Here is a 14,978-nt window from a genome sequence, read left to right as displayed (position 1 = left end):
GAAAGTGATTAATAACATTAAATTCTTAACTTTATTGCCATGATGATAAAAGCTGTTAGAAAATTAATTTGCAAGCATGAAAGCACTTTGAATAACCATCAGAAAACAGATCCTCAAATGTATATCAACAACATTTGCAGAATATGTGGATGTCAGACTCAAAGCAACACTGGAATGGATTCCATACATATTCCATAGCATACTGAAGAAGCCAAACATTTACTGATTTCTTTTTAAGTACAAAGTTTGAGAACAAAGAGAGCCTTCAGTTCTGATGTAATCCCTCAGACACAAATGTACATGGTAAAGACTCAAAATGTATATAGAAAAGACTCAATCTGAGTAAGAGTCTAGATTCACTATTTCTTTTTTTTTTTTTGACTTAAGATATATCATTGGACTCAATGCCTAAAGAGAAAGCCTCTATATGTGTTCCTTTAAAAAATAACTACAGAACCACTCTCTTCTTTAATGATAGATTATAAGAAATATTTTTTGGAGTAAATAAAAAACAAAAGTGAAAATCTCTATTAAAAATTAAAATTTTACTAAATACCAAATATAGAATCTAGTAATTCATTCAAAAGTCAATAAAATAGCCCTATGGAATTTATTCAAAATATCAGTTCCCATCTTTATATGCACATTTGCTCTCATTTGTATCCAGCAAAGGCAAGATTTTTTGTGTTTTTTGTTGGTTTGTTTTATTTTGTTTTGTTTTGTTTAGTAATTTGTTCTAAAAAAGAAAAGAAAACTTAGAAGCTAATAGAACAATTAAATTCAACATATATTTTAAAAAATCTGTATTTAGGGCTTCATAAATCAAAAACAAACGCAAAGACATCGCAAAAGTCAATTACAATTAACCAATCATTTTTCACTGTATTGGCCTTAAATGCATTCGGAGGCATGTACCTAAGCATGTAAGTGTCGTTTGTCTCACATAATAACTCCAGAGGCAGACAGGGCAGAAGCAGCTGATCAACGATGGTGCTGGGAAACGCTCTTTCTGTCTTTTTGCTCTACTCTTCTTAATGTATGGATGCCCATCCGTACGCTTATCACCTCAAAGTTGCACCATGGCTTTTACACTCCTGGCATCAAGCCACATATATCCACTTGTCTGCCAGGACAAAGCTAGTAGAAAGGGAAGGTGGCTGTTTCCCAGAACACTTTCCCAGAATCCCCCCTGTTGATGTTACCTCTGTGGCGGTTCAGAATGAGTCATCCCAAGACGTGCCTCTGTGGTGTGCAAGTTGTTTTTGAGATGAAGGTAACTTTAGCGGTCTCAAGGAAAACTCTGCCCCTCCCTTAACTACCTAGAAGAACTTAAATTAGGGGCCTTGCCCATAATAAGTGATTATCAAAGATAACCTCTTTTGACCTATCTACAGGACAGAACAAACTTCTATTTACTAAGCATCAGCTCTTCTTATCATCCTGCAATGATCCTTTGAAGCCCCCAAGGCACCCTACTTTATCCCTAGCTCAGGATGTTTTATATACTCATGTTCCCTTTCTATCTCCGAATCTCTTATGGATGTGGGGGTCTCTAACTCTCATGTATGGGGTGGGGGGGTTTCCCATACACATGCCATGTATTAAATTTGGTTATTTTCTCTTGCTAACCTGTCTCATGTCTATTTGATTATTAGACTAGCCAGAAGAACTTCGAGAGTAGAGGAAAGACTGCTCCTCCCCACACCTCTAATATAGTCACCCAGGACAGAAAGTCATACTCACCCAGTTCCATCACCTTCTTAACCTGACCTCCACCATGCATCATGTGTATCTCTAAGTCTGTGGATTCCACTTCCTTAAAGTCTCATGTCCATACTCTCCTTTCCTTCCTTGACTAATTCTGCCTTTGCTCAGGCTCTTTCAGTCCCATGGCTAGACTGGTACAATAATCTTCAAATTGCATACCCTTCCCCCAACTTATATCCAGTCTATCCTTCATGCAGCCACCAGACTGGTCTTTCTAAAACACAAGTGTGACCATCACTCTTCCACTGCACATAGAATAAAATCTAAAATGTTCAGCATGACATAAAGTTACATATTACCTAATTCAGCCTCTTCGTGTTCATCTATCAGCTTTCCCCTAAATGCACTTTCCAAGCACATAAAGCTCCTAACTTTCCTCCAGTTGCCATGGTATTTCAAATCTTAATGCTTTTGAATATGCATTTTCCCTGAAATCTCTTTCTCTTGCCTCATTTATCTGGAAAATTTCTACTCATTCTTTAAATTCAACTCAAACTTTTCCCCTGTGAAGGCTCTTCTCTTTCCACTCTTTATCTCCGACCATAGGTCCAAGCATTATACCGTGCGTGTTTGCGTGTGGGTATCATTATGGCACTTACTACAATGCATCCCAATTACACATTTGTCTTCCATACTAGGCAACGAGTTCCTTGAAGACTGATACAAAATCTTATTATCTGACTACTGTTGCCTGGTACACGGCAGGAGATTAATAAATGCTTGTCGAATACATGAAAGAGTAAATGACTGAAATGGTTATAATTTTATAGGTGAAATCTAAGACACTGAAAAGGGGAACGCCACGACAGAAAAGTGATAAGCTATTTTGTGGAAGATCTTGCCTAAAATGATGCTGTTTATTTCAAAAAGAGGAAGTAGTTATTCATATAAAAAAGTGAATTTTCCAAAAAATTGAAGTTTAATGTTTTAAATTGAATGAAAACTAATAAAAATGTTAAAATATTATTGGTAATATCTTTCTAAAAATGCATTACACATTTCCTTGCCTTTTAAGGAGAGTGTGTTGAACCAAATTTAACCTTTCTTGAAGACTCAGTGTCATCATTATGAAACTCAATTATTGTTGAGGTAGGAGGACTGTCTGCTCCTCTATTAAATGGCTGCAGACTGTTAACCATTTAGTTCTTTGCTAATTTTTTTTCTCTTCCACCATTAGGATTTTATCTAGCTTCTTCAGCTGTTGTAATTGTACAACCCTTCATAATCAGAGAATCACAAAACAAACAAAATTAGAGAGCTTCAGGAATCTTAGGGATCATTTAATCTATCTGTTTATCAAATTTTATAGAGAAGAAAACTAAGTCCTAAATAAGTGAGCAGTCCTTTTCTAATTGGTTGCTTTTAATCTTCTATTTTATTAGCTTCAAACTATGTTTTGCACTCTACTCAGTGTTAACTCAGGCCATTATATTCATCTTTTCCTAAAATGTTAAGGGTAAACTTAATTTAAAATATATACTACAGGACAAACATAATTTGAATGAACTTAAAAATCAAGACATATCTTTTCAGTAGCAGAAGTATAACATATTTATTTTATTTATTAATAGAATCTCTTCTTTTTAGTTATTTATGTGTGTTCTATTGCTTTGCTCATTAATAAAATCTCTATTATTTATTAATTCAATACTTCACTTGGCCTCCAGTGAATAACCAGGCAATTCACTGATTAGTTATTTCTACCCTAGCGGTTACAAATTTATACGGCAGGGAAGAAACACACATACATTTACTAAATACTCACGACTATATAGATATGATTCTTACCCAAAAAATTCCTTAAAGTGGGTATTTTACTCTCATTTTATAAATGAGGAAACCAAGATCAAGAAGTTGCACAATTTACCCAAGATCATACTGTTAATCAGTGGTACAGGAGAAATGTAAACCCAGATGTCCGATGCCACAAGGCTGCCCTTAAGGATTTCATAATCTATGTAAAAGGAGAAAGGTACTGTTCAATTATCTCTGTAACAGTGTGGGAAAAGCAACCATCGTAGTGTGGGAGCACAGAAGAGGAAGTAATTAATTGTACCTGAACAGGTGAGATGTTACACAGTGACATTTGAGGCAAATCTTATTAATAGTAATAAAAATAACAATAGCAAACACTTTTATAGGAATTACTGCAGGTTACGCACATGCCATCTCATTGATAACCTCACAAGAGCCTTATTGTTTTCCCCTTCTACAAAGAGAACTGAGGCGCAGGTAGGTTAAAGCAACATACCCAAGACCACGCACTCTAGAATGTGCCTGGTTCTATAACCATTGTGGTGTGCTAATTCCTAAAAGTGAACAATAGCAAAGGTGTCCCCAGGTGAGGGAAGAGGAGAGAGAAAGCAGCAAAGGCATAGAAGTACGTGAGAAACAAGAGTAATTTGAGGTGACTGGAATAGCATTTAAATCAGATCATGTCACCACTCTACTTAAAACCCATCATTGGCTGCTTACTGCATTTAAGTGAAAGTTAAGCTCTGCCTACTCTCTCCAATGTCGACATTCACTAATCTCCCTCTTACTCACGGTTCCTGTGCCACGCTGGCCTTTCGGTTCCTAACACCCACGAAGCTCTTTCTTGCCTCAGAACCTTTGCATATTTGCATGTTGCCTCATTCTGAAATACTCTTCCCCTCACTTTTTACCTAGCTAACTAATTCTTGAGCATCCTCTGGTCTCCACCTAATTATGATTTATTCAGACAGGCCTCTGAAATTCCCCACCTTGTTATAATTATCTCATGGTAGCACCCTCAGCTCTTTCTTCATAGCATTTACCCTACTTTGTAATTATTTATCTAATGGTGTGATGAGAGACTACAAGCTCCACGAGGGCGGAAACCGTGTCTACTTTTTTCCTTTTGTTTTGCTTTTGTTTCCCTATGACTGGCACATAATTAAATAACAGAAGTTGAAGCTGGAATTGGAAGGGCATGGACTTTATTCTATGAACAATAAGAAGGCAGAAAATTTTAATCGAGGATTGTGTCAAGATCAAATAATGTTTTAAACAAAGAAAAACAAAACCTAGTGTAGCGTGGGTGATAGATGAAAGACCAAGGCTGAAAAACCTGTTGAAGATCACTTCGACGATCCAGATGAGAAGTAGTGAGGGCCCGAACCCAGTGTGTGTGTATGTAAAGCTGCTCTGTGCACTCAGAAGGATAAAATAAAAATTAAAAAGTAAATCTGTATAGAGAAACACTGTATAGAGGAACTGTATAGAGGAACAGTTCAAAAAATGAAGACTGATCACTCCCCCTGGCCCTTTGATCCAAAGGAAATTGCGGAGCGAGTAACCATTTTCCAGGGACATCCCTTCTTCAAGGGGAAGCCAGTTAAAGCAAATATCAAGAGAAGAGTCGTATGAGAAGACTAAGACTCCAGGGAAGTTTTCCAGCAATGGAAAGATATCAAAACATATTCGGTAAGGGGGCATAATTCGGGTTTTGCTGAGAAGAAATAAGCTAGGGAAACGCTAAGAGACAAAAAATGGTACGAGGAGGGTAAAAGTGTAACCTCGCCTATGTAAAAATGTGTAAAAATGTGTAAAACAGAAATCTACACATTGGAAGGAGATTGTAAGCCCCAACATTGAGGAAGGCAAAGAGCTGAAAGGTTACATGGGAAGATCATGAATGGAAGCAGCCTGTGTCAGGCTCACCTAAGGCCCTGTGTCCTTCCTGGCGTAGGAGGGGTGACCACATGGGGATTGGTCTCCCATGGCAGGCATGGCTGTTGGTGGCTGCTCTGCCCACTGCAGACATTACTCTTGAGTACAGCTCTCCTAAATAAGGCTTAAACAGTGGAAAGCTAAGACTCCAATGATCTTTGTCTTTGATTTTTAAAATACCATCCTTTTCCTGAAAACGGAAACTTCTTGATAACTATTCTCCCTAATTTCCTGCATGTGCGTGAAATCTAAAGGTTACTTTAAATATAAAGTTCATCTTATCGAGAGCATCTGGGAGTCTCTACAGGAAGGCTATTTTTATCTCATATTTAGCAGTAGTAAAAAGTGTATTAAGAGAAGATGGCACCAGGGAGCTGCCATTTTTCACACCTCCAACCAGCACTCTTGTTTCCTCTTGCATATGTCATGGTAAAAGAGCCAAACTCCAAACTCCTGTTTTCCCGGAGTCACTTAAAATCATGTCTCAAGTATCGCTGGTTGTGACAGACCGCCCCCACGTCTATCTACACCCCGACAGTTTGAGAATGAGACAGTGAGATGATGGACAGGCAATGAGTTTGCATTCTGAGGGAGGTATGGTAGGCTTAACTTTACTGTTACCAAAGTTAACACAATTAGCGTATAACATAGGTTTCGCTCTCTTCAAATAGGTTCTCACCATTCTGGAGGAACAGTCCTGATTGGGTGCTGAGGATATTCAGGCTTCATGCCCTCACAGGAGGCAACCCTGTTTGGGGGAGGCGGCTTTTAGAGAACTCAGTGCCTGAGTAGGGAGTGAGGAGAAGTTTATTAAGATGACAGCTACTTAGTCAGGACAGCCCATGGGAGGGGGCACCCTTGTTTGTCTCCAACTGTAAGCTCAAGCTCAAGCTCACCCACATGCTGAAACCCATTCCTGGTCAGGGGCCGGAAGCATAAGGGGTCACCCAACTCAGACAGCGGTGGGTTCAGTATCAGGCTGGGTTCTCGATGACACTGTTAAGTTCATTGCATCAAACAACCCTAAGGTCCTGATCCACTTATGCATTTCTTGATGTATGAAATAATAAATTTCCCATTTATGGTACTTTGAGTCAGTCACAGCTTTATGTTTACCTGCAGCAGATGGCATCCTAAATGACATACAACTAAATCAAACTTTGGAAATCGAGCAAAGCAGCCCAGAGAAGGTGATATCTGGGGAGTCTCCATCAAGGCAGTCGAGAAGCAGGAGAAGCAACTAAAAAGGCATGAATATAAAAGTATAAGATATTCTGGGAACTGCACACAGTTCGGAAAGGCGATTGCAGACAACTGGATAAAGAAGTTGTGGTACGTATATAAACAATGGAATATTACTCAGCCATAAAAAAAATGAAATCTTACCCTTTGCAATGACATGGATAAACCTAGAAGGTATTACGCTAAGTGAAATAAGTCAGACAGAGAAAGACAAATGCCACATGATTTCACTGATATGTGGAATCTAAGAAACAAAATGAAAACAAACTCATAGATACAGAGAACAAACTGATGATTGCCAGGTGTGAAGGGGGTTGGGAGGCTAGGTGGAAATGGTGAAAAGATTAAGTACATCCTGGTAGTTTCTAAACAGTCACAGGGATATGAAGTACAGCACAGAGAATATAGTCAATTATATTGAAATAATTACGTGTAGTGCCAGGTGGGCACTAGATTATGGGGGGATCACTCTGTAAATTATATAAATGTTTATCCACTATGCTGTACACCTGAAACTAATATAAAATAATAATAAATGTCAACTCTATTGAAAAATAAAAATTTAAATTAAAAAAAAAGAAAGACCATTGCAAAGAACATGAGTATAGAGACAAGGCTGGAGAGGCGGTAATCTGGGGCAAGACTTTGAGGAACCTGTGTGATATGGTAGATTAAATATAGCCACAACATCTTTGCAGTTTTTTTTTTTTTTAATCAAGATGCAGAATCTATTTCAACACCCCCTGAATCTGGGCTGCTTCGTAACTTGCTTTGACCAGTACAACATGTCAGAAATGTTAGGCTAGTTCTAGAGCCAAAGCCTGGCTCTCTTGAAATGCTGTCAGAAGCTGCCATATTATAAGGATGGTGATTTAGTCTACTGGAGAATGAGAGGCCAGGGGGAGGAGAACTAAGGTGCTTCCTCTGAGCCAGCACCAAGTGCTTGGCATGTAAGGGAAGAGGCCCTTTTGGACCATGCAGCTATTCTAGCCATCATTTGACTGCACGTGAGCCCAGGAAAGATCAGCAGATGAACCTCCCAGTCGACCCGCAAGATCATAAGAAATAATAAATCATTGTTGTAGTAAGCCACTAGATTTAGGGTAGTTTGTTACATAGCAATAGCTACCTGACACATAGGCCAAGCCAAAATGTTTGGACTTTACTAAAAAACCTGATTAGAATCATGTTTTAGAAAGATCCCCTTGGCAGCAGCATGCAGAATGGTTTGGAGTGGAGGTGAGGTGCAGATGGAAGGATTTGTTAAAAGACTACTGCATTCATAGAACAAAGAAATAATGTGAATCTGAACTAAGACAGGGGCAGAAGGAACGCAGAGAAGAAACATTACAGAGGTACAATCAACACGATGGTGAACATAGGTTACAGAGTAAAAAGGAGAAAAGTAAACGAAGAATTATTAAAGGGTTTCTGGCCTAGGTAAACAAGCGATGACAGTACCACTCACTAAAAGGACGAGAAAGCTGACATAAGTGTAGAACATCCAAGTGGAAATGTACAGCAAGGAGTTAAGAAGATTCAGTAAAGTTTTGATAAGTAAATTTCTATGATTAACCTGGGTGGGTACTGGTGTTCTAGTCCAAGGAGCTGTTGTTATACGGAATAACTTGAGTTCTAAGGCAAAGTTTTAATGGTATGAACTCATTTTATTATACTTCATCAGAATAGAAAGGAAAATGAAAGATAGGATTTGATACAGTTTGAAAGGCTGACAAACCTGTGGTTATTTACATTATATACATTAATCTGTAATTCTCAGGGAACAATACTAGTATACAATGATCCTACTTAAGGCACTTGTTTAGCGTATCCTGAGGGTAAACTCTATGACATAAGCTTTTTTTTCTTCTTTTTCTTTTTGGCCTGCAGATTCTTTTCATGCTTCCCTTCCCATAGAGTAAGACGGGGCTTCCCTAACTACATGCTGGAAAGAATTGAGACTATCTCCATGTTGTATATTTTGTCAAGTGAGCACAATCTATATTTTATTAATGTCAAAAACTACAGAGGCTACACTTTTAATATGCACATGCAAACATTGGCTTACCTTTGAAATTGGTTAAAATAGCAAGTAAATGGCTGGGAACCAATCTCATCTTTCCAGTACTGTTGCCAATTCATGACACTTTCCAAGTTCTTCTGATTTTCTCTCTTACAGGGAGGGATGTAGGAGCACTAACAAAACAGAACACAGAAAGTAATCCTATTATTCTATAGAATATTGAAACGGTCTATTTTTTAATAGAGAGATGGCGTTATGCAGATAGTAAATCTAATTCTGACCTACTTAATTTTTAATACAACCAAATTGAGATTGCTAAACTACAGCAAGTCCTCACTCAACATCATCAATAGGTTCTTGGAATTGGTATAGCAAAACCAATTTTACCATGGGCTAATGGATATAAACAAGAGTTAAGTTCCTGCGGCATCTCATCAACGTTATAATGAAATGACATTGAACGAAATGACGTTATTCAAGAGCCTGCTGTATATTCCAAAGTTCCAGTTTGGCACAATTACAGAAAATATTCCAATAACAAAAACACAGCAAAAAATAACCTCTGTCCTTACAGTATAAGGATATAGTATAAACGATTAGTTACAATCTAATAGCAAACTAAAAGCATACTCTCTCTTGGAGAGCCTGCCAAACAACACAGGGAAGTACAACATAAAGAGTTAATTTTATATCCAATTTCTATCTATGGATGTTGCTATTTTCCTCTTCCACCTTTGACTAACAAAGCAAGCGTGGACTCTCCTAGATACTGCTCTCCACAGTTGAAACTCCAGTTTTCTCTTCTTACATTTTCTTGGACAACAAAATCAGCAGAAAAGTTCTTCTCAAGTACATAATCAGTGCATTCTGCTAACCGATGCCTTTTCCCAGCCTTGCCTCTGACAAAGTGATTCTCTCTGAAGGGACTCTATTACTCTAAGCAATATAGATTCAGCAGAATTGGAAAATTACTCTTAACTCTAGATGTTAAAATTAGCCCTTAGCATTCTCATCCATTTTCTCCAATTCAGTCTTTTATAATAATGATCACGACAAAGACAATGCCAGCGTAGTTATTGAGTGTTTACAATATGTCAGACACCGTAATAAATGCTTAACAGGCTTTAACTTATGTACTTTGTACAACAACCCTTTAATGATCTCCATTTTACAGATGAGAAAATTGATATTTTTGTCAGCTCTACAACTGGAATTAGATTCTTGTGATTTCTACTCTCAGATGTTTTACCAAGATATCCGATATGAAGGAGCAGGAAAAAAATCTTAGCTTTATAGTATAATTTGAGTTGTATTATTTAAGAGCAAATAATTTATCAATACTTTCCCATTATTTTCTGGTAAAATATAAAATATAAAAATATTTTTAGCATGATGTACAAAGCTCATCATGATCTGATCCCTACCTGTCCTTGGCATCATTTAAGCCTATGGTGCAGCCATGTAGAAGCACTTGCTCCCCAAATCTGCCACTTGCTGCCACAGCTACCTGTCTGGCACACACTATTTTCTCTCCTCTTAATGCCTTTTTCCCTTAGTTCCCTTCTTTAAAGATACAGTTCTAATGTAACTTGTTTGGGGGAGCCTTCTCCTTCTTACTCCACAGTTAAGGCCTCCTCATTTGTGTGGCCATAGGTGTCGCACCCCACGCTGTCACAACTGGAATCACACAATAGTATACTTGTCTGTTTTATGTCAGCCTTCCCAGTTTGCTGGCATATTGGGACAAGGGCTATTATTTTTTCTGTCTGTATCTTCACACTTAGAACTACGTCTAATAATGGTGAAGTTTCAAAAATGTTGGTAGAATAAATAATAACACACTTAACCAATAATTCCACTTCTGGGTATTTATCCAAAGAAAACAAAAACACTAATTTGAAAAAATATATGCACCCCTATGTTCACTGCAGCATTATTTACAATAGCCAAGATATGGAAGCAACCTAGGTGTCCACTGATAGATAAATGGATAAAGAAGATGCGGTATAAATAAACAATGGAATATCATACAGCAATAAAAAAGAATGAAATCTTGTCATTTGTGACAACATGGATGGATCTAGAGGGTTTATACTAAGTGAAAAAAGTCAGAGAGAGAAAAACAAATATTGTATGGTCGCACTTATATGTGGAATCTAAAAAAGCAAAACAAACGAACAAAGAAAACAAAACAACAACAGACTCATAGAAACAGAGACTAAAGGGATGGTTACCAGAAGGGAGTGGATAGATTAAAAAGGTGAAGGGAAATATAGGCAATAATATTGCTATAAGTTTGCATGATGACAGATGATTACTAGAATTATTGGGGTGATCACATTGTTAAGGTTTAAAAAATGTCATATCACTATACTGTACTCCTGAAACTATTAGAGCTAATATGATATTGTATACCAACTCTATTTAAGTAAATAATAACACACTTAGATACATTTTTATTCAAGATCATTGTTATTTTCACAGTGATTAAACATTTTAAAAAACAATTCAAACACATTTTAATTTGAGTCGATTTGGTTATTTTCTATTATATATAGCAAATTCACATTATGCAAATATTATTTTAATTGAATCACCACATATTTATCTTCTGCATATATAGTTCCACTTCTATTAACAACAGTAATATAAAGCTAAGCATTTCTGTGAAATTATAAATTCTGAGTTCATCCAAAGCAGAGTTCAGCTTAGAAGCAACGGAGATCATTAGATAGGGCTCCAGTACTATGATCTGTTAGGTGTTTGGGCTTGAGAAAACAACATCCTTTTTTCTGGATTTAATTTTTTTCTAATCTGTAACGTCTCCAAAATAATTTCTAGCTCTACATTTCTGATTCTCTTTTTGGAGGTACACCAAGAAAGTTCCCAGCAAAAGGCAGGAATACAAACGCTATTGCAATATTTTTCCCAGAAGAGATCCTGCCCTCGGAGAGATGGCTGGGAAGTCTAACTGAGACACCATCTCGGCCAAAGAAAAGGACAAGTGTGGTAGGTCCTTTCCTGGGGACCTGTACTTTGCATTAGGGAAATGTTCATACAGGGATTCTGAATTTCCTACTGCTTATTTTTCATAACATATTGGACATTTCCTTTCCTTCTTCTGAAACATTTTTTTAATTAGCATAGCCAATTAGTTTATAAAGGGAGAATAAGTGCCAATCATTTGTGTTCTTTGTAGGATGGAAAAATTTCTAGATTTAGAGGTAGAAGCTGTGAGGTGTAAAGCCCTAAAAATTCATCGGAGCCCTTTTTGCAATGAGTATACTCAACACTAAACATTTTGGGGAATAACAATTAATAAACGAATGTAATTAAAGCACTTAAAAATTTCGCAAATTAACTGGGGATGGGTTTAAAAGAAATGTCTCTACCAAATGACAACAACTCTATGATCCGACTAGGAGAACCATACCTACATGTTTCTGAAAAGGTCAGATAAAAACTTTCACTGAAGGTGTAGTTTTGTATTAGATATGTCGTGATTTCATGTGGGATAAAATAAATGTTTTTTTGCCTTTAGGAAACTTCGAGCTAGTGTGGATGGATTTTTGGAAGCAAAGTACTTTTCTTCGTTGGGGAAAATAACCTGAGATCAAAATCCAAGTATTCTTTTCATGGACTGCATTCTTTTCAAAGAGTATGATAGATTAAATAATGAGCTTATAATGCTCTAGCAACTTTTAAAGCTCGCATCGCTTTGAAAAGAAAAAAATTTTAAGGCTAAGCTTTATGTTCTAAAAAAATCATTATTGTTCATTTTCCTATATCTTGATTCTCCAGTTAGTTGTCTTTAAAATTTCTGAAGCCAAACTCAGATTCTCCCTAGATTTCTTCTCAATTCTACTTAAGTGGATCAGTGTAGATTGTTAAAAATTTTAAATAAGCTATAAATGATACGTCAAAGCAGTGTTCTAGAAAAAAATTTTAAAAATTCAGTCATAGAGATTCCTTTCCTTTCTAGGTTATTCAAGCCTGATGGTTTTCCGGACACCAAAATAGCTCCACCATGAATCTCTCTCCTTTGGGGGAGGGACACAAAGAATAATGTACAACATACCATCACCATCCTCATCCTCATCCTCATCATCATCATCATCATCATCACCACTATTATCATCATAGCCAGCATTTACTGACTATGTATGTCAAGTATATCATTAATCCAAATTTCACTTAATTCAAGTAAGCAAATGTTATAACCACCTTCATTTTACAGATGAGAAAATTGAGAAAGAAAAGGGTTTAAGAAAACCTTCCCTAAGTAACAATGGCAAGAGGAAAAGCTAGGATTCAGACTGAAGAGTGTTCTTAACCACTGCATCACACTGTCTCCCATGTCTTTATCTTTAGGGTTTCCCTGTTTTCTCTCTTTGGTGCTTCCTAAGAGGGAATGAATCTCCTTATCCCTTTCCCTCCTCCCTCCCAGGAACAGGCAGTATTGTAATAGTAGTATATTTACTAAAGGCTTGTGGGTTAGGGAAGATGAGCTGACTTTTGCATTAAAGAACCAGTATAATGATTCTTTGGGAATGAAATTGGTGTAGTCCTCCCGAGGACAAAGGAGCTGAAGCAATCTCTCGCAATCCTTTGTTTTCCTGGTACCTTCTCAAGAGAAATGCATTGTAAGTCTTTGCATGTTCCCTCTTATCTCAATTTGGCTCCAGGGTTGGTTTTTGGTGCCATGAATATAATTTCACTTAGGTGAATTTATAGACACAATGTCTTTGGTCATGGAGGACAATGAGCATTCCCTTGGAGAAACTTGCCCATCATTCTGACCTTTTTTGTTTTTCATTTGCAAAGGCAGCATTTCCCAACTTCTAATATTACTATTGACCAAATAACCTTCACTGGAGTCTGTCATTTGGTGCCTAAACTAGCATGAAATCACTTTCTTTAAAAAGTCAGGAGAAAAAGAGGCATGTGATATTAATATATTTGTTTAATGCTTACCTTTTAGGATAAATTTAACTTCTGCATTCATGGACAAAGTTGATGGGATTGAGTGGGCTATTCTGAGTATATTAACATAAAGGCTTCCAGTGAGTTTATTAAGGAAAGATACTTGATGTGGAATATTTGATTACACTTATTTTTGATTATCACTTATTTTTCCATTATCTTATTTTAGGGTTTAACAAGATTTATAACAGCATTCTTTTCCAGCCTATCACAATGGATTTTTATTTTAATAAAACTCTTCTTGAGTGGGTTCTCTGTGTGATAAGTGTCTTCAGGGTTGCATTTCAATTATGTGGGCAGAGTAGGCAGAATTCACTTTCTTTCTTTACTGAGTCATTTAAGGAAAACCACTGAACAAAACACGTGATCTATTTAAATAAACATTGGGAACCGGGTTCTATGTTAGGCATTAGCTAAAACAAAAATGGAGAAACTGGCTTCTCTCTCCAGTTTCTTTCTTGACTGCACGTGGGCAAGGAGGGTAGTACTGAATGGGTTTAGCTGATTAATTTCCAAAGTAAATTTGGTTGGATAATGAACTCTTAAAACATTATCTACTGGAACATAGGTCTAATTACATTTTATACTAAAAACTCCATTTTCTGAACTCCTGTTAGACATCTAGGTGTGAGCTATGATTTGTAATTTTAATGACTTTTTTGACAATATAAACATATAATCAGGAAAGCACTGTGGAATAGAGAGTGTAACTGAGCCATTTATAAACTCCACAATGTTTCATATGCCTCAAGACTTCACTAACTGCGCGCATATGCACATGCAGAGACACACACACAGGCACGCATGCACACACATGTATCTTATGAATGTAGGTTAATTAAACAAACACAAAATTACATGTCAGCTAAAAAATTAAGTTCTAGGGTAGGTGGTTTCAGAGTGTAATCCATATCTGAAAGCTAAATGAAAATAATCACATGGAAGAATTTGAAGGTTAAATAAATGGCTTAGAAAATGTGAAAAGCAAGGCTACCTAAGAACAGGAGAAGCTAAAATGAGCAGGAACAGAGTGGTGCTCAGCCTAGAAGAGTGTTTATCAAAGCATGCTCCACAGACCACTGGATCGCTTGTCAAAAAGATCCACCTGCTGAAAGTCTGATTCAGTCGGACTAGGAATCTGAATTTTTAATGGCTCTCCTTCTCCCTTGGAATGACAGGTTTTTAGAATTAATAATTTATGCAACACACTACTCTTAATTGCTGAATGCCAGACAGCATACAGAGATTAGATATTACTCACTCCTTACCC

The 14,978-nt window shown here is 37.0% G+C and overlaps 1 protein-coding gene across 1 annotated transcript in view; it reads right to left on the bottom strand.

The window, feature by feature from the left end:
- KCNMB4 (potassium calcium-activated channel subfamily M regulatory beta subunit 4) overlaps positions 1-14,978 on the bottom strand; it is a 59,923-nt gene that overhangs the window by 22,213 nt on the left and 22,732 nt on the right. Inside the window, exon 2 of the mRNA XM_011374263.2 lies at positions 8,771-8,898. Coding sequence (XP_011372565.1) covers positions 8,771-8,898 — 128 coding nt within the window. The remainder of the gene's footprint in view (positions 1-8,770; positions 8,899-14,978) is intronic.

The sequence above is a fragment of the Pteropus vampyrus genome, unplaced genomic scaffold (assembly GCF_000151845.1).
Source record: "Pteropus vampyrus isolate Shadow unplaced genomic scaffold, Pvam_2.0 Scaffold9, whole genome shotgun sequence".
NCBI lineage: Eukaryota > Metazoa > Chordata > Mammalia > Chiroptera > Pteropodidae > Pteropus > Pteropus vampyrus.
Note: the sequence above shows the minus strand (reverse complement) of the source record. Positions and strands in the feature narration are given on the sequence as shown.